Source organism: Limulus polyphemus, unplaced genomic scaffold (genome assembly GCF_000517525.1).
Source record: "Limulus polyphemus unplaced genomic scaffold, Limulus_polyphemus-2.1.2 Scaffold1026, whole genome shotgun sequence".
Lineage (NCBI taxonomy): Eukaryota > Metazoa > Arthropoda > Merostomata > Xiphosura > Limulidae > Limulus > Limulus polyphemus.
Genome location: NW_013666636.1, coordinates 130,981 through 147,942, shown reverse-complemented (window position 1 = coordinate 147,942; position 16,962 = coordinate 130,981). Strand labels below are relative to the sequence as shown.

General features: G+C 28.8%; 1 protein-coding gene across 2 annotated transcripts in view; it reads left to right on the top strand.

Annotated features, from left to right (window-relative positions):
- Positions 1 to 16,962, top strand: part of LOC106461762 — a 120,913-nt gene that overhangs the window by 24,497 nt on the left and 79,454 nt on the right. Inside the window, exons 1-7 of one of the 2 annotated variants that reach the window (XM_013921610.2) lie at positions 1,762 to 1,779; positions 4,141 to 4,194; positions 8,410 to 8,484; positions 8,760 to 8,819; positions 10,061 to 10,120; positions 10,694 to 10,741; positions 11,013 to 11,105. In XM_013921610.2, coding sequence (XP_013777064.2) covers positions 4,192 to 4,194; positions 8,410 to 8,484; positions 8,760 to 8,819; positions 10,061 to 10,120; positions 10,694 to 10,741; positions 11,013 to 11,105 — 339 coding nt within the window. In that variant the 5' untranslated portion in view covers positions 1,762 to 1,779; positions 4,141 to 4,191. Of the gene's footprint in view, positions 1 to 1,761; positions 1,780 to 4,140; positions 4,195 to 8,409; positions 8,485 to 8,759; positions 8,820 to 10,060; positions 10,121 to 10,693; positions 10,742 to 11,012; positions 11,106 to 16,962 lie in introns of those variants that run through there. The other variant, XM_022388792.1, reaches the window with a different exon arrangement.

The following is a 16,962-nucleotide window of genomic DNA, read 5'->3' as shown; positions in this document are numbered from 1 at the left end:
ATTGCTGTAGCTTCATCTTGTTTAATGTATACTTTCCATTTCATTTTAGAAATAATTCTTATTGGTCTGTTAGCATGCATAATTAGTATTTTTTCTATATAAATTGTTGATTTTTGTTGTACATATTTGAGTGAATTATTTTTATGATTTGTTATTGTGACATATCAAAATTGTTTGTGCACAATTTTTTTCTTTATTGTTGTGTTTATATATAATTTAACTTTTAATGCCTTATTTTTTGGTTTGTATGTTTTCAAAGAAATTGTAGCAAAAAGAATTATGTATTACTACATTTTTGAATACTGAATAGCTAAATCGTATCACTGTTCGTGATGATCTGGGTGAAAATTGTCCAAAAGTAATGAACACTAATAGAAAGCTAATCAATTTGTTTAACTCTAAATGTTTTCTGGTATATTAATGTTTAAGGTTAATTAAGATATAACACTCAATTAAGCAAAAAATAATGCTCTTCATATTATGGATAAAATCTTGAATTATATTTTTGAGAAGCTGAATTTTATTAATACAAATGAGGTTTTTTAAAAATTCTAAGAAAAGTATACTGTATAACGTTTTCACTATCTAATGTTTCAATAAGATCTCTAAACTAGAGAAAATGTTCAAATAATTTTTGAGAACAATTTCATTGAGAAATAGTTAATAATTTTTTATAAGGGTAGTTATGTTTTACCAAATCTTTAAGACAGCTAGAAGAGAACTACTTTACACACACATACACACAAACAAAAAATATGTCTTTGTTTAATGTATTAGTATCATCCAGACCTATGCTGTTCACATCCTCCCTCTCATCATTACCATTTCTTAGCAATGTTGTTTTGCCTATAAAGACCATTTGTTGAATTTTTGATATGTGTGGAAGGCAAAACATTGTGGAAAAAAAACTAGTATATTGAACACCATGAGCATATACCAATGGGCTGCCATTGTTTTCATCCAGAAATTAACCAGAAAGTGACAGTAATTTGTAAATTTGAAATGTATAATTCTCTGCTTTTCTGAAGGTTGATGGCATTTTGAAATACAGTATACCCTAATTCTGGTCAGTGCATTATATGTCTGTTAAGTGTTGCACATGGAACACAATAATAATTAAAAAAAATTTTGTAAGTTAATTTGAAATTGCATTTTTAATGAGTTAATTTTCTTTACTATATTTGATAAATAACTGAATAATGTTTGATGGCTGGTTCACAAAGTCTCATGTTTTTGCACTTCTGCACTTTAACTTGATTCACTATGTATATGAATGGCTACAATTAAAAGAAAATGAATAACAGGATGTGAAAGAGTAATAAAAATGTTAATTATATTTGTTTTACAATTATACAGGATATTGTTTTTTTTATAATAAATGTGTTATGAAAAAATAGCTTTCACAAAATAATTTGACTAAAATTATGTTGCTGTTTTTTTTATGTATATGCTGATTTGTATTGCTACTCATTCAGTGTTGCATATGTGAAACGCCCATGTATGCAAGACTTTTTTTAGCTGTTTAAGACTGCTAGCTATATACATAAATATAATCTAGTTCTGTGCTGATTTTTTGTAACTTAACTAATGATTGTGCAGCTATTTTGTATCCCAGTTTCATTATCCAATCTTTAAGTGTTTGAAGTTTGTTTTGTTTAATTCTGTGAGTCCCCAGTTCTCTTGTGTAAAGGCTTTTTAGAATCCCTGCTGATTTCCTCTGTCTTCTGAGAAGTCAAAGTCACAAGGAAGATTGACATACAATGCATTTTTCTTTTATAGGTAGGTTTTACTTGTGATTTGTTAGTTTTTTGTACAAATTTTGTAATTGTGTCTGAATGTGCACAATGTTTTAATGAAAAAAGCACCAGTCTGTGGTATCTCTTGGATAACCAACAGAGCATAGAAATCAGGCCACTAAATACATGGATCTTGGGTTTTAATGTGTATTTCCCTTGAAGTTGCAATAGTTAAACAGTTAGAGACAAAACACACTAATAACAAGTTTAATAACTCACAATTTATAGTATAATACACAATAATAGGTCAAGTGTGGAGCTGATTAGAGCTAGTGAAGACTTTAATAAACAATAAACTCTTGTTAGTTTCAGCACTTCCCACTTGTGAGTTACACTAAGTAAAAAGAAGAAAACACTAAATGAAAAGTACCCCAATTTATGTTAAGTATCACTGATAAACTGAGCCATAAATATCTTTTATGCAGTCCAAGATCCTAGCATAGATTTCAAGATGAAACTTCAAATTTTTAAACTCTAAGGTATTTCACTCTTAATGTGAAAGGACTTTAACCTCGTTCAATTCACTTCTGTGCCAAAAGTATTGGAAAAACAGCAGATATTGAAGGTCTCTGCTGAATAATTACAGATGGAACCAATCAAAAGGAACCATAATTTCTTCTGCCACACCAATTTTGGGGAAATAAAAAAAAAGATTGACCTCTTGAGCCCCCCAAACATAAACTTTAACTCAATTAGCTTCAACCTTTTATTGCACAAAATCCCATCATTGGTGCATATTAGTTTATCTAGCTAGTGGGATGACCTGCAGCTGTTGTCTGATTTGTCACAAAAAAAGTGACTTAAGTCATTAATTAAATGATACACTATTCATGTAAGAGAACCAAACAGTCTGTTATTTACATGCAACCCTCCTCTTGCCACTTAGATAAAGCTAGTAACTCATTGTGTCTGAAAAGGAAACTATGAAAAGTAACAATTTTAGAAATTTTAGATTTGAACTAAAGTAGAAAGTGTATGGTATGTCTCTGTACTAAGTCTAAGAGGAAGTACTGATAGGCTATCTAAGTGGAAGACCAAAGTAAATTTTACATTTAATTCATCTGTTTAACAGACTTCCAGTTTTGAGTTATGCAGTATTGTTAAGTATGTATTCAATATTTTTCCATGTTTGTTGTGTATTTTAAGCAGTATTGTACTCTTTTGTAAATTTTTCTTGATAAATAAAAGACTTAAAAGAAGTTTGTCAAGTTACTTGTATTTAACATGCTTAGTTTAATATAGTACTTTATGCTGTTGTATTATATTTTCTTTTCTTTTGGTCAATCTAACATATAATTCATTTACTTTCAGTAAATAGATGTTGAGTATTGGAATATTAAACTTATATAATACATAGTGTTATTTGCACATCAGGTAACATATACATAATTATTTTCAGCTATTTTATTTTATGGATTTCTATAGAAAAATACATAATTTACACCTTCTTAAAACATTTTTTGATGGAATATGTGTAAACTAAACTCCCTGAACTGAGAATGCAGATAAATGAAAATTATTTATGTAGTCATTCTTTTTTAAAAGCCATATAATTTTGTCAAGGGGGAGGGGAATTTTCAGTTGAGCAACAGCAATTTTTTTTTATCAACAAACCTCACACTGCACAGTATTGAAATATGTATCTAAAGAGGCATGCATAGTGGCAAAAAAAAGTCTTTAGCTTTGATTTACACAATTCTTAATCCATAACTTGAGCTATGAAACTAGAATTCAAAAAGATTAATATGTTCTGTTTGTTTGAGCTATAACTTTCATATATAATATCAAATTGGTTAGACAAGCAAAATCACAGTGACGTGTTCATTAAATTGATCTCAGAAGGCTGTTATGAGGAATTTATAATAGAAGTATATTTTGTATCTTAGAGCCTATAGTGCCAATCTGTGGATCCAAGTGTCCATGGTTTACATCTCATGGCTAAAAAAAAGAATGTGTTCAGCACTTTGTGGCAGTTAGTGATTTATGAGAGTGGAATTCAAATCTTATAAGTTGATTAGAGCAGCTTAAGAGTCAGTGGTGAATGCTGTTGACTAACTACCTTCCTTCTATCTTGTCAGTTTAAAAGTAGGGTTGGTTAGTACAGTTAGCCATTATGTAGCTTTGCACAAATATTCAAAACAAACAAGACAATATTTTGTATCTTCTGATAACTGCAACAGACTTCCTTGGAATGTCGTATGTATTTTCTAGCTGACCACTATATTTTTTTACATTAAGATTAAACTTTCAGAAATTGGAGAGTTCTTTGAAGTTATATGATTGATGTTTTTTTAAAACATTATATTCAATTTTATAATATTAAATTTTGCTTCATATTTTGCAGTGTGCCATTATTGCTGAAGTTGCAGTAGTATTTAGAAAATTTGTTAAGGATATGGTAAGTCTTTATTGAAATAATACAAAACATTTATTTTGTGCATGTTTATATTTGTTGATAGGATTATTTGTTCTTGAATACAACCAACAAAAGTGTGACTATCTGAGGAGGAGAATTTGCACAAAATATTGTAAAAAAAAAAGAAAAAGTTGTTTCCTTTTGTAGTTGGTTTTTAACATAATTTTGTATCAGTTTTTAACTTTCTGTTTTCAGTAAATTGCATTATTTTAATCCTCTTTTCTCTACATTGAAAAATAGACAAATTTGCTAGACAATTTATTTGAATGTTGTCTAATTGTAGCAATTGTTTTAAGAGGAGTTGGTGAATGAAAAATTTTTTTTAATCATTGGGAACTACATCACAATTACAAAGCAAGGAAATACAAATTAAAGAAAACATAACTCATTGAAAAGCTATATATCAGCTTAAGGTGGTAAATATGGTTTTTTTATTTAATTGAATTGTCAGTTTTGTAATTTTTAATTTTTTGTAAATTATATTTCGTTAATCTGATATTCTTGTTTTTTGTAACGGCTGTGAAGCTGTAACTTTTTTCTAGTCTAATTGTAAATATATATGGTAACTGTCCGTTGTACCTCCTTTTTAGAATAAGCTGATAATAAAATGTTACAGTACACAATTTTAATTATTTACTCTATTGGTAATGTTAATGTTTTAATTAGTAATTATTTTTATTAATTTTTTTAATATAGTACAATTTTTCCACGCAAACACACACACACACACACTGATCACTTTATAAAGATCTATTAAATTCATTTTTAGAGCTCACCATTTATTTGATCATGCAAAACAAAACTCATCATGTTATGTGTCAGATGATGACAAGCAACTAGTATAAGAAAAACTTGAAAATGAAAAACTTTGGATTTCATTCTTCTGATGCTTTTTTTGTTTTGTTGAATAAAACAAAATTCACTCATACACCTGTGCAGTGATTTATTCTACATGCCTCCTACCACTGATATTTTCACATTTTATGCATTTGATGACAACATGTGAGGGAAAGATTTGTTTGTGAATGCTTGGAAATCCTGCTCTCACACTTTGACGTACAGACTTATCATGGCTAGTCTGTAAGTAAAAGGTAAGAGCAGGAAAATAAATGCTTGTATATCAGAAGTCATTGTTATCAAAAATTGTTTTTTGACTGTTCAAAAGTGTGTCACCCGATTTTACAAACAGTGGCAATCAAAAGGACTACATTTGTCACTAGAAAAAACTGTCGCTGTCAATTGCTGATTGACAAATTGAGGGGAAAAAGTTACTTAAGAGGTTTGTAGAGTGCAACATATATCAGACTGTGATTTGGACTTGACTACTTCCAAGCATACAGTGTGAAGGATATTACAAAAACTGTCATATGATAGCTGACAAACAACGTACACAAATAAAAAAGCATGATATCAGTGGTTATTAGATCTCACAATGGAAATGAATGACTGGAAGGGTATGACGTGATCTGATGAGTCAAATTTTATCCTTTTCTCTACTGACAGAATGAGTTAAAAGTATAGAGAAAAACACATTAGACACTTGGTTTTGTTTATGATATTCAGACAGTAATAGTAGTAATGTAATGGGATGAGAAACATTCTCATGACAGTAGTTATGTAATTTGATTTATAAATTGCAAAGAGGATCCAGATTTTAACCGAACATTGTTACTCTAATATTGACCCTTAATGGACAAAAGCTCCCCCAATACAGTAATGCAAGGACCTATAAAATTGATATTGTCCAAAATTGCTTTGAAATGCATGTCAGTGATTTTAGGTATCTTTCTTGATCAGCACAAGTCTGGATCTCAGTCTGTTTCATAATCTTTGGGGTGAATGTTAAGGTCACATTTACCATTATAATTCTCTGCTGACATCTATCAACCAATTGCAGACCATACTCCTTAACAAATGGATCATGGTTGAACAAAACCTTTCAGACTCAAGTCTTTCCCACAATCTGTTCAGGGTATTGTAATAGAAGGTCGGCAACCAAGTAAAAGGTGAAGGTCTGAATAAAATAGCAAAATACATAAATATAACTGGTCATTGGGACTAGCTTGAGCAAAGTTTCTTGTGTTGTACTACATTTAGGAGTTTATTTAATCTTTGAAATCCTTCATTTTAATGGATTTGTTGTGAGCTCTGTTTAGAAATTTGATTTTCAAGGAATTTCAAAATTATTATTTGTCTTAATTCTCAAAACCTCTTCACTGTTGAAGCATCTAATTTTATTATTTTGTAAAACAAGTGACAGATGATTTTTCTGTCTTCTATAATCCTACATGAAAACTTTAAAGTTAATAAAAGAAATTAAATGATCTTTTGTGTATTTGATTTATGTCAGTTACTAGTTTTCTGGTTTATTGGAGGCTTAAGTACTTTATTGTATGATATCACATAAAAATAGTTATATAACATACAAATTAAAATATTTCATATAACTCTACCATCATTCAAAAGAGTTGAACAAAAAGTTTAATGTTTCCTGTAGTAATAAAATTTTAGCACTGTAAACAAATCATGTTATAAGGTTTAACAAAAAGTGATACCAATGAAGTCTGTTTTTTGAATAAAAAATTGTCTCATTTAAAACTTGTACGATATTTGTTTATTGGGTATTGGGTTTTATAGCATGACTGAAATCTGATAATGACATTTGGTTGTATTTCTTTTGTTAACATTTAGTGTAATTATAGAATGTATGAAACTGAAATGTTTTGATTTTTTTGTCTGATTTAGATATTGCAGAATTTAAAAGTGAATATTACAAGATAAAGTGGAAAATTTCACATGCATGTAAAGATATATTAAGTGTTATTTTTTTTAGTTTTGTAGTAAACATAGTTCACCTTTATGGATTTTTTATTGAACTTGTTATGTTTGGAAAGTACATAGCTAAATGTTTTGCATGTGCCTAACAGAATTTTTTTATGTAATTATTATTAATAGTCCAATTTTTAAACTATATGCAAAAAACAAGAAATTTTTGGTTTAGTGTATGGTAGGTTAGATGTATTATTGGTACTTTGATCTCTATTTTATTATCTGTGTAGAGTGAGATAACATCACTTTACATCTTAAAATTGAGAAAATTAGTTATGATACAGTCGTATTGTTTGTAGCTGAGTGATCACATCTGTCAAAATGGATGTTACTTGGTGTATATGTATTCTGGCTGTCCAAAGGGTGATTACATTTAGTAAATGTTAATCCAAGTTAAGTCTTTTATTATAACTGGCTCTGTCCTTAGTGAAGTTTAGCTATTTGACAAGAGATATTCTTCCAAAAGAGAATCCTCTTTATGGTAAAGAAAAGAATGAAGTGAAGTGCAAATAACAAAGTACCAAAGGTTTGTTCTGTCCAAATGTTGACACTTCTATGTAAAATGGTATACTAATAACCATTTAGAAAGTAACATCTTATGCTCTTCATATGAATTATTTTGTATACTGTTAGCTTTTATTTAACTTTTTTACTTACATCGTGTGTGTAACAGTGTTGAGTTAATACTTTATTTTCAGATACATTTTTAATAATCATATATCATTAATTTGGATATCCTGATTATCAGGTGTAACAGACAAAAGTTAGGTGTTATTATTACCAGATACAGCAGTTAGTTGTTACTTTGCTTTCATATGTTTCATGAATAGCATTATAGAAATTATTTAGTTATCATCATTGTTATTATCAGGTGCAGAAATAGATGGTTTTGGCTATTATTATTCTCATCAGATATAGTATGTGGTGGTTGCTTATGGTAACTTCAGCATTGTGTACTGTGTTCTAGTTGAAATTGTTTGATGGATTGTATGCATCTTAATTACTTGAAATTTAGAAAAAGAAAGTATTTGACACTTTCAGAAGCAAAGTGTTTTTTAAATTGATTTTACTGATTTTTCTATATAGTTGAATTTTTTGATACGAGTTATTTTACTTAAAAGCAGACTGTATTTAGGTCCTAGAATAACATTACAAGTTTATTTGTAGATGGTATTAAGTATAGTATAGTTTAGTCCTGACTAAGTTAATGTAAAGAACATACACTGTACAGTGTTAATTTCTTATTATCAAACTTAGGCCTAACATTAGTTAAGGTTTTATAAAGTATGACCTAAATACAAGTGGACTTGCATATTTTGGTGTCTAAGAGTACATTTCTACAACTCATTCTTTTTTTTTCTTCTTAAGTCAGATGAGAAATGTTTTATATGTGAAGCTACTTCTGGATTAGCACATGATCTTCTTTCTTCTAAAACAGTACAGGTGAGAGTAACTGATATTTTAAATTCTTTTCATTTATTCATTTCAGAGCTTCTATTTTTTCCTGTTAATATTGTGTAAAATGCTTACAAATATTAGCATTTCATTTATAGGTTTATTTCTGTTTCTTATAATGTTTTTGATATAATATTTCAATTGATTAGGAAAAGTCAGAATTTTTCATCTTCATATAATATCTTGTGACTGCTTTGTGTATACTTTTTAAACTTCGTTGTATTTCTTAATATTTCAATTCTTTTCTTTCTGATGATTATTAGGACAAACTGGAGAACTTAACCTTGAGTGCTTGCTCTTTGGTTGAAAAGTGGATACCAAAGGTATGAAAAGATTGTTTTTAATGAATTAAAAATAATAGCAACCATATACTCTACACTTGTAGATATTAGTGAAATTCTTAAAGAAGTTTGTTTTCTGTCATTTTGTCTGTTTGCTAATTATTGAATTTGTAAAACTTAATACTAATTTGTTTATATATATATATATATTTGTCTTAGTATTGTTTATTTTTCATAAATTGAAAACAATCTGACCAGCCTATTGTTAGGGCCTGGCATGGCCTGGTAGTTAGGGCACTCACTTGGTAATCTTCATGTTGCATATTTGAATTCCATCATTAAACATGCTTGCCCTTTCAGTTAATTCGATTATTTGATTAGAGTAGCCCAAGAGTTGGCAGTGGGTGGTGTTGACTAGTGGCCTTCCTTTGAGTGTCACTTTTAGATTAGGGACAGTTAATGTAGATAGCCTTGTAGCTTTGAACAAAATTCGACAAACAAACAAGCTTATTTTTCATATTTTTCCTTCCTAGGTTGAATTTATATAAACATGAACAAAATCATTTGAAAGAATCTAACAAATAAGTTAAAGAAGGTAATTATTGTTTTAGACATAGTAACGGTTACTGAAGTATGTACACTGTCATGTTTTATTTCATAATTTTGTTCATACACTGCTTTCTTAGCTGGTTATACTGATGCAACTGTATGATGTGCTTTGATGAACCCCTTGAGAATGCCTGCTGATGGTCATTGAAATTTTGGTTGTTAAAAATGAATAGATAGATATTTAGTCGTACATTTTCATATGATGATAATATTAAACATTAGTCCAAAATTATGATTTATAAAAATCCTGATATTTGTTGCTTATGATGCTACAATGGCCAAGTAATAAATGATCAATATGTTGAAAGTAATGTTTTGTTTATTACAACAGTGTAAACTATACTCTCCTTATTCTTAAATAATCTGGAGAGAGAAATTTTTAGATAAGTATAATGTTAGTTTGTTTCAAGAAAGAAGATCCAGTATTAGTATACTATCATTTTTTGTGACATGTATTACTTATACTGAGTGCTGCTTTTTTGGAAATTAACTTAGTGTCATACGTATTAATAAGTATTTGAAATTGAAAAGGTTTTAATTATTTGTCAGAATATAATTATTGTCAGAACTAATACTTTAAATATGTGTGGATGTTTTAGATTTCTGTGCTTGCTTATAATCAGTTTTATGGTTGTTTTATCAGTTTGGAATAATCATGAACATTATTTTTGTAGTGTTCAGATGATGTAGAAAAATATTTTCCCCAGGTGATGGATGTACTTCAGACTATTACAGTAAGTTAATACTTTATTAAAGTGTAAAGCATTAAAATTGCATGCCATTAACTTATTTGTATTTTTTTATTCTTATTACTTGCTGTTTACACCATGAAAAGAGAAATGTGTATTTGTATATAACTAAGTATTAGCATTTGACCATGCTACCCAACAATTTTGTTTAATACTAGACAAGCAAACGTTTCTGTTCATGAAAACAAGATGAATATGTATAATGGCTTAATGTTTTTGGTTGAATGTACATATTCCTAAAATATATAATACTGACTTAATTTTAATGACTAGGACAAGAAAACACTGTCAGTTAACAATTTGATTTATCCTATATGAGATTTTTCAGATTTTTTCGATTATCTATAAAGAAACTTTAGACTTGGTTACAGATGTTTTGATCTCATTCATTTTGATAGATTGACCATACAATGGAATCCATTTGAAGCCAATTTCAGAGTTACCTAATAAACAATACTGTGGAAATATATTTCTTTCTTTATCAGCTAATGTAGTCATTTATCACATTAATACTAGTTATCTTTCCAGCTTATTTTGCATGACCTTTTCTCTTTACAGGACCCAACTTGGTTATGTGCCTTTCTAAAATTCTGCCCATCCACTAATGTGAGTAGTTTCAACTAAACTATTGTATATGAAGTGGTTAAAACTCATTTTCTTTGCTTTAGTATTTAATATAGAAAATCATTAGGATCATGTTGGAAAAGATTAATTCACTAGGCAAACAAAAATGTACTGTTCTTGAAGATTTTGAACTTATAGGGGAAAAGTATCCAAAGTATTTAATTACTTCAAGTTAAACATTTTAACTTTCTGTTTCTGTATTTTATTTTTTAATCTCTGATAGTAATTGAAATACTCCATGACTTTGTTATAGCCACCATCAGTGGACTTTGGTGGAAATAAGTGTGACATGTGCGAGATCCTGGTGAACAATGGTCTTGATGTAATGTTAATGCCTGAAGTGCAGGTATGTAATGTGAATTTTGGGTTAATATGCTAACTTCTGAAGTAATTGTATACATTTCTGCTCTTAACCTTGTGAAGACATACTAGGTAAATTTGACTGACCTTTCAACAATCATGTAGCCATAAAACTATACATACTATTACCTCGAGTATTTTAAGTACATCTTCTCAAGATGTGGCAAAATTTTAAAAAGCAATATAATACACAAAAAAAATATCAGATTCTGTAATAGTGTTTTTTACTAATGTTTTGTTAAGTAATTTCCAAAGCTTTTACTGTGTCAATCTAACTGAAAGGTGAATTTTCATGATAAGAATAAAAATATTTCTTTTCACCTTAGATTTTAATTTATTTGCATAACATCTAGAACCTACTAAATGATTATCAAAATTATTTTTTTTGGGAGGGGACTTTAAACTTTATCTCTTATTTTATTTACCATAACATTAAGTGTAAGGAAATCATCTGTAGTAAAAGTTGAAAAAAAATCAAAGATCAAATATCTTTTTCTATAATGACTGGACTATAATGAATGAAGCTTGTACTGTGAGTGAAATTGATGCTTATCTATTCAGAACATAATGTTATACATTACGTCATTTGATAGATGAAAACCTTGACTTTCCATTGGTTATAAGTAATATATAATTAAGTGTAAAAGAGAACTATTAACAAAGCATGAAAGAGAGGATGTGGCAGGAGATGTGTGATTTCATATTTATAGCTCTGTAACCAAAAAAATTGAAGGCTGTAAAAAATTGTGGTTCTTATGAGCAGTGACGTTTCTATAGAGAGTAATTTACGCTTAATTTTGTACTTTTTCAAGGGGTAGTGGATAGAATAGCAATGACGATGCCAAAAGAAAATGTCATGAGTGTCACACTAGGGGAAATTCAGGATACTTTGTAATATTGCCTTGTACAATTAGGAACTTAAAACTTGTATACTATTAAAATATGGGTTATTAGCTACAATTTTATGCTATACTAATTGGTGTAACATAAACAAAAAAGTAGTTTAATAAAATTTTGAATGTAAAACAGTAAAACTTTGTCGTGTAGTAAAGGATACCCAGAGTGAAAGGGTTAACTTTCTCACTATGGGCTTGGTCAATTCAACCCCCAAATTGACCTTTAATTTGCGTACTATAACTTCTAATATTTTATGTATTTTCACAAAATTTCAGTAAGCATTAAGAGTCATTTGTAGACAAAAAATTCTGTAATTCTATTTCAATAAAAATTTCTTCATGAATATATGGAGTGAGAAGTATTGACTACTATGAGTGCAAAGTGATTTTCATGTTAAGTTTAAAAATACTTTTTTCATCTGAAAAATCTCAGATTTAATTTGTGTAATCTCTAAAACCTAAATAAATTTCAAATGTTTATTTTCAGTAAAACTATATTTTATCTGTTATTTTCTGTACCCTAAATTTATGAGGTTGGTTAATTTGATCGACCTTGTAACCACCAAAAGAAATAAAATCATAATTACCCTTTTTTTCCTTTCTAGAATGACTTCATATTGTAACGTGACTCTACATTTGTTTATCCTAAGTAGCTTTAAACTCATAACATTATACATCTTTTTTATACATAAATTTTATTGCTCTTACTGTGTCTTATTAATATTTTTGCACCAGAAGCTGTAAATAACTTGGCGAACATGTATCTCACATTACTCTATTGAATTACATAATACATGGGCTACTAGTGACTTGCTTGTTAGCATAACTTGTGGAAAATATTTCTTCTTTCTTATTTTATGTAATTTCACCTAAAAAGTTTTTAATTCTCAAATTTTAGTAACTTTTATAATAATAAACATAGAATACCCATGAAAAACAAGAAATATACTTGGGGTCTTCTTTTTTTTTTATATACTGCACTAGATATGTTTTTATTTAATTAAATAATGCATTAAATATCACAGAATAATAATACACAAAAAGCATACAATGTTCTATAACTATCACAATTTTTCTGGCTTTTTAACTAAAGAGACATTAAAATTCAGCTAAGCTCATCAATGTGTTTCCTGAGGGAATAAGGTTTGAACTGGAAACGAATAAGTCAATTCTCTGTACAGGAAACAATGTAATATAATACATTATTCAATAGATTAAAACCTTGTCTTTCTATTGGTATAAGTATTATTAAACACGAGAAAGTACTACTGGCAATTTGTGAAGGAGAGGATGTGACAGGTGGGTGTGGCAAGAGGGGTCTGATTTTTTATGTTATGGCTCTGTATCTAAACAAGATTGAAGGCTATAAATATTTTGCTTTGCCTGAGTTATGACAACACTATAATGAGTAATTTACATTAAATTTCTTACTTCTTCGAATGGTGGTAAATAAATTAAAGAAGAGGGGATACCTAGAGAACAAATGTCATAATTCTCATACTAGGGGAAATTGAGGGTTTTTTAATGTTGTCTTATAAAAATTAAGAATGTAAAGCATGTATAATATTATTAGTTATTTTCATTCTTAGTTTATTTGTATACCATGAAAGAAAATAGTTAAACTCAATTTTTAATGTGACTCAGTTACCCTCGTGACATGTGCAGAAAAGGATGCCTGTAGCAAGAGGTTAATAGGTTAGAAAAATTCCATTACTGTTCAGACCAACATTCTAGTCAATGTGGGAGAAATAAGATATAATTTTGAAATCTGATATTCTTACTGATCAATATTTATAATGTGTACTTCTAATTGATTAAACAGTCTGAAGCTGTCATAACGGAAGGGAAAAATCTATAAATCAGAAGTTGGAGTGCCATCAAGTCATTGATTCAGAGGTGCAGATTGAGAATTTACTTAAATATTTTCTTTTGAAATTAAGAAATTATAAACTGTTTTGTTGTCATGTTTATTAACATACATTAATAACAGAATAGTTTAACTAAATTTTGAGTGAAACTATAGAACAGTCTGTGGCATGCACACTTTGACTCTTCCATCTCTGCAAGGTTAAGAGGTTTCTTGTTGATATATGATAGTAGTAAATTTTGTAATTATTTGGTTTCCATTTAGTTCTTGAAAAATGCTACACTACTATGCACTGTTTTGGTGAATTGGCAAAGATTGAAAGTACATAATGCACACCTTGTTGCATGTTTTTTTATGAGAGTCTTAAGACCACAGCCGATTTACACAACAGATGAAAAACGAAATGAATGTTTCAACAAGTCAATAATTGTGTTGGTAAATGTGCAATTTTAATTTTGTGACAGTTAAACTTTCTGGGCCAAGTGAACCATGCCAAATTGTGGATCTGAGGTTTTGCACTCTTTCACTGGAAAAATGACAACAAAAACACACATGCATTCCACAGTTTGAAGCAATGTGTGTGTTATAAGAATGACAGTCAAATTTCACTATTGCATTAGAGTAGCCCAAAAGTTGTTTATTGGTGATTTTGACTAGCTATCTTTTATTTAGCCTATCACTTCAAAATTAAGGACTGTTTGGATAGCCCTCAAGTGGGTTTGAGCAAGGTTCAATAAACAAAATGAAACTATCATATCAAACCTGTTGTCACAAAATTTGTATTCACTGTTTTAAACAGCTTCTACTGATGTATCATGTATGTGTCTAGTTGATTAACCTTGTGTGCATATTATGACTTTAACAGAGTTACATCAAAAATTAAATAAGAAATTTATTGTTGTTGTTGTCAGTAAAATTGGCATTAAAATGATAGTGTAATTCATATGTTTATATTATCTAAGTTTTAGTTTCTTAATTGTAAACGAAAATATTTAAATAGTCAGTCTGCACCTCTAAGTCACATGGCTTGGTAGCAATCTTATTTTTCATTTATAACTTTTCTCTCACTTTATAATGGTCTCGGATTACGTAACCAATTAGAAATACATACTATACATTTTCAGAAACCAGAATATAAAATTTCAAACTCTTCTTGATTTCACTGCATTTGTTTAACCCACATGACATGCTCCTCCAGGTTTTTGTTTTTTAAGAATTGTCTATAATTCTCTATGACATTATTATTATTAGACATGCTTCTAACCAACAGGACTATTCTAAACTACATAAATCAGATTATTGTTTTGTTTTAGTGAGGAGTTTACAAGGATTTAAGTCTATGTTAAAGATATTGCTATGAGCCTCTTTATAGCATTGTTATAAAACCAGATAAATTATAGTAGTTTTGGGACATTCTGTTCTAGTGTGTGATATATTTTTTGTGTTATAAAATGCATGTTTGAAAGTTACATGAATTATTTTGTAAAACAATCAGTATAGTGGGAGAAAAAGAAGTTTATTAAACTACACACCTAAGTGTGAAAGGTCTCGATGTTGAAATAAATATTAAATTTCTTTTATTATTATTATTATCTACATTTAAATATCTTTTAGCAAAAGTAACAAATTTAAAAAGTAGAAATTATTATGTTATATAAGAGAACTTGCATGAAAAAAATTGTCCTCAAGGAATACCCACAGGTTTCCACATGTGATATAATTTAATTGTTTGTTTACTTTAAGCTCTCTTCACTCTTGATGGGTGACTTTTTGTTTTGTTACATAGTTAATTAGACATGTTTCAAAGAACAATAACACAAATTTAAATGAAAGCTGTTGTGAAATGGTTAGAGGCCACAGCTGTTAGGATAAATTATTGTAATTTTCTGTAGTCAATTTGTAGTCAATTTAGAAAGTATGAAACTTTTTACTTAATTTCATAATTTTTTTAACTTTTCTTTCCAATGATTTCATGACAGAAAGTAGTATTCACTTATGAAGTTCTAGAGAAGTTAAACAAAATATGAAAAGTATTTTTATTCTTAACATGCAGATCTTCCCTCACATTGACTCAATAAATGCTTTGGGAATTTACAAATAACTCAACACTACTGTATTACAAGTTACAGCTCTTACAGTAAGAATATTTTTAGGTGCAGAAATATTTTATTCAGAATTAATTTTTTTTTATGTATAAAACAGACTTCTAGTGTTTATTACTAAAAGCTTGGCCATTGTCATTGTCAAATTCAGAATTATAATGAACATTACTGTGTGTAATTTCACCAACATGCTTACTCCAATGGTCTGTATGGTATTCACAAAAATAAATTATGCCATATTTTCCCTTGAGGAAATTTAATATACAAAATAAATTCAGGTGATACATTTTTTTTTATATATAGCTTATTTAATGCCCAGTTGGGTGAATCCTCTCCAGAGGGCAGAGTTGTGCCATTGAATTGAAGTTGTAGAAAATAAACTTTTCCATACATTAAAAAAGCAAAAGAAAAACAATTTCACAGTTGAAATTTATTCAGTGAAATATTTCACTTATTTAATTTTATATATAAAAAAGTTTAATATTGCAAATTTTGGTCTTGGATTGATTTCCATATGTTCCTAATGGAATTGTTAGTGTTTGATAATTTCCTAATTTTATTTCTCAGAATAATATGGCACTTTTAGCCTTCCAGATGGAAAGTCTTAATAATTTTGGACAAAATAACACCATTTTTTTTTTATTCTCTTGAACTTTTTATGCAGTAAATCTTTCATTTCAGCTGTGATTTGATTAAGAGTCAGAAAAGTAGTAAAAGATTAGCTTGGCAATTTTTTGCTAGAAGAAATTTGCCTATGAACAGTTTCTGCTACAGATAGTCCTAATTTTTTTCTTTTAAAGCATGTGAAAAGTTTCTTTATCATTTCATACTTCATTTGAATTTGATGACGAGGAACCCACTTTGAGACTAATAATGGCTGGAGACGGCTTGAATGGGTAATGAAGAAAAACTTTAATATAACAGCAAATGTACAACCTGATGGTGACAAAACCTTGTCGAAATGTTGTACATTTGCTG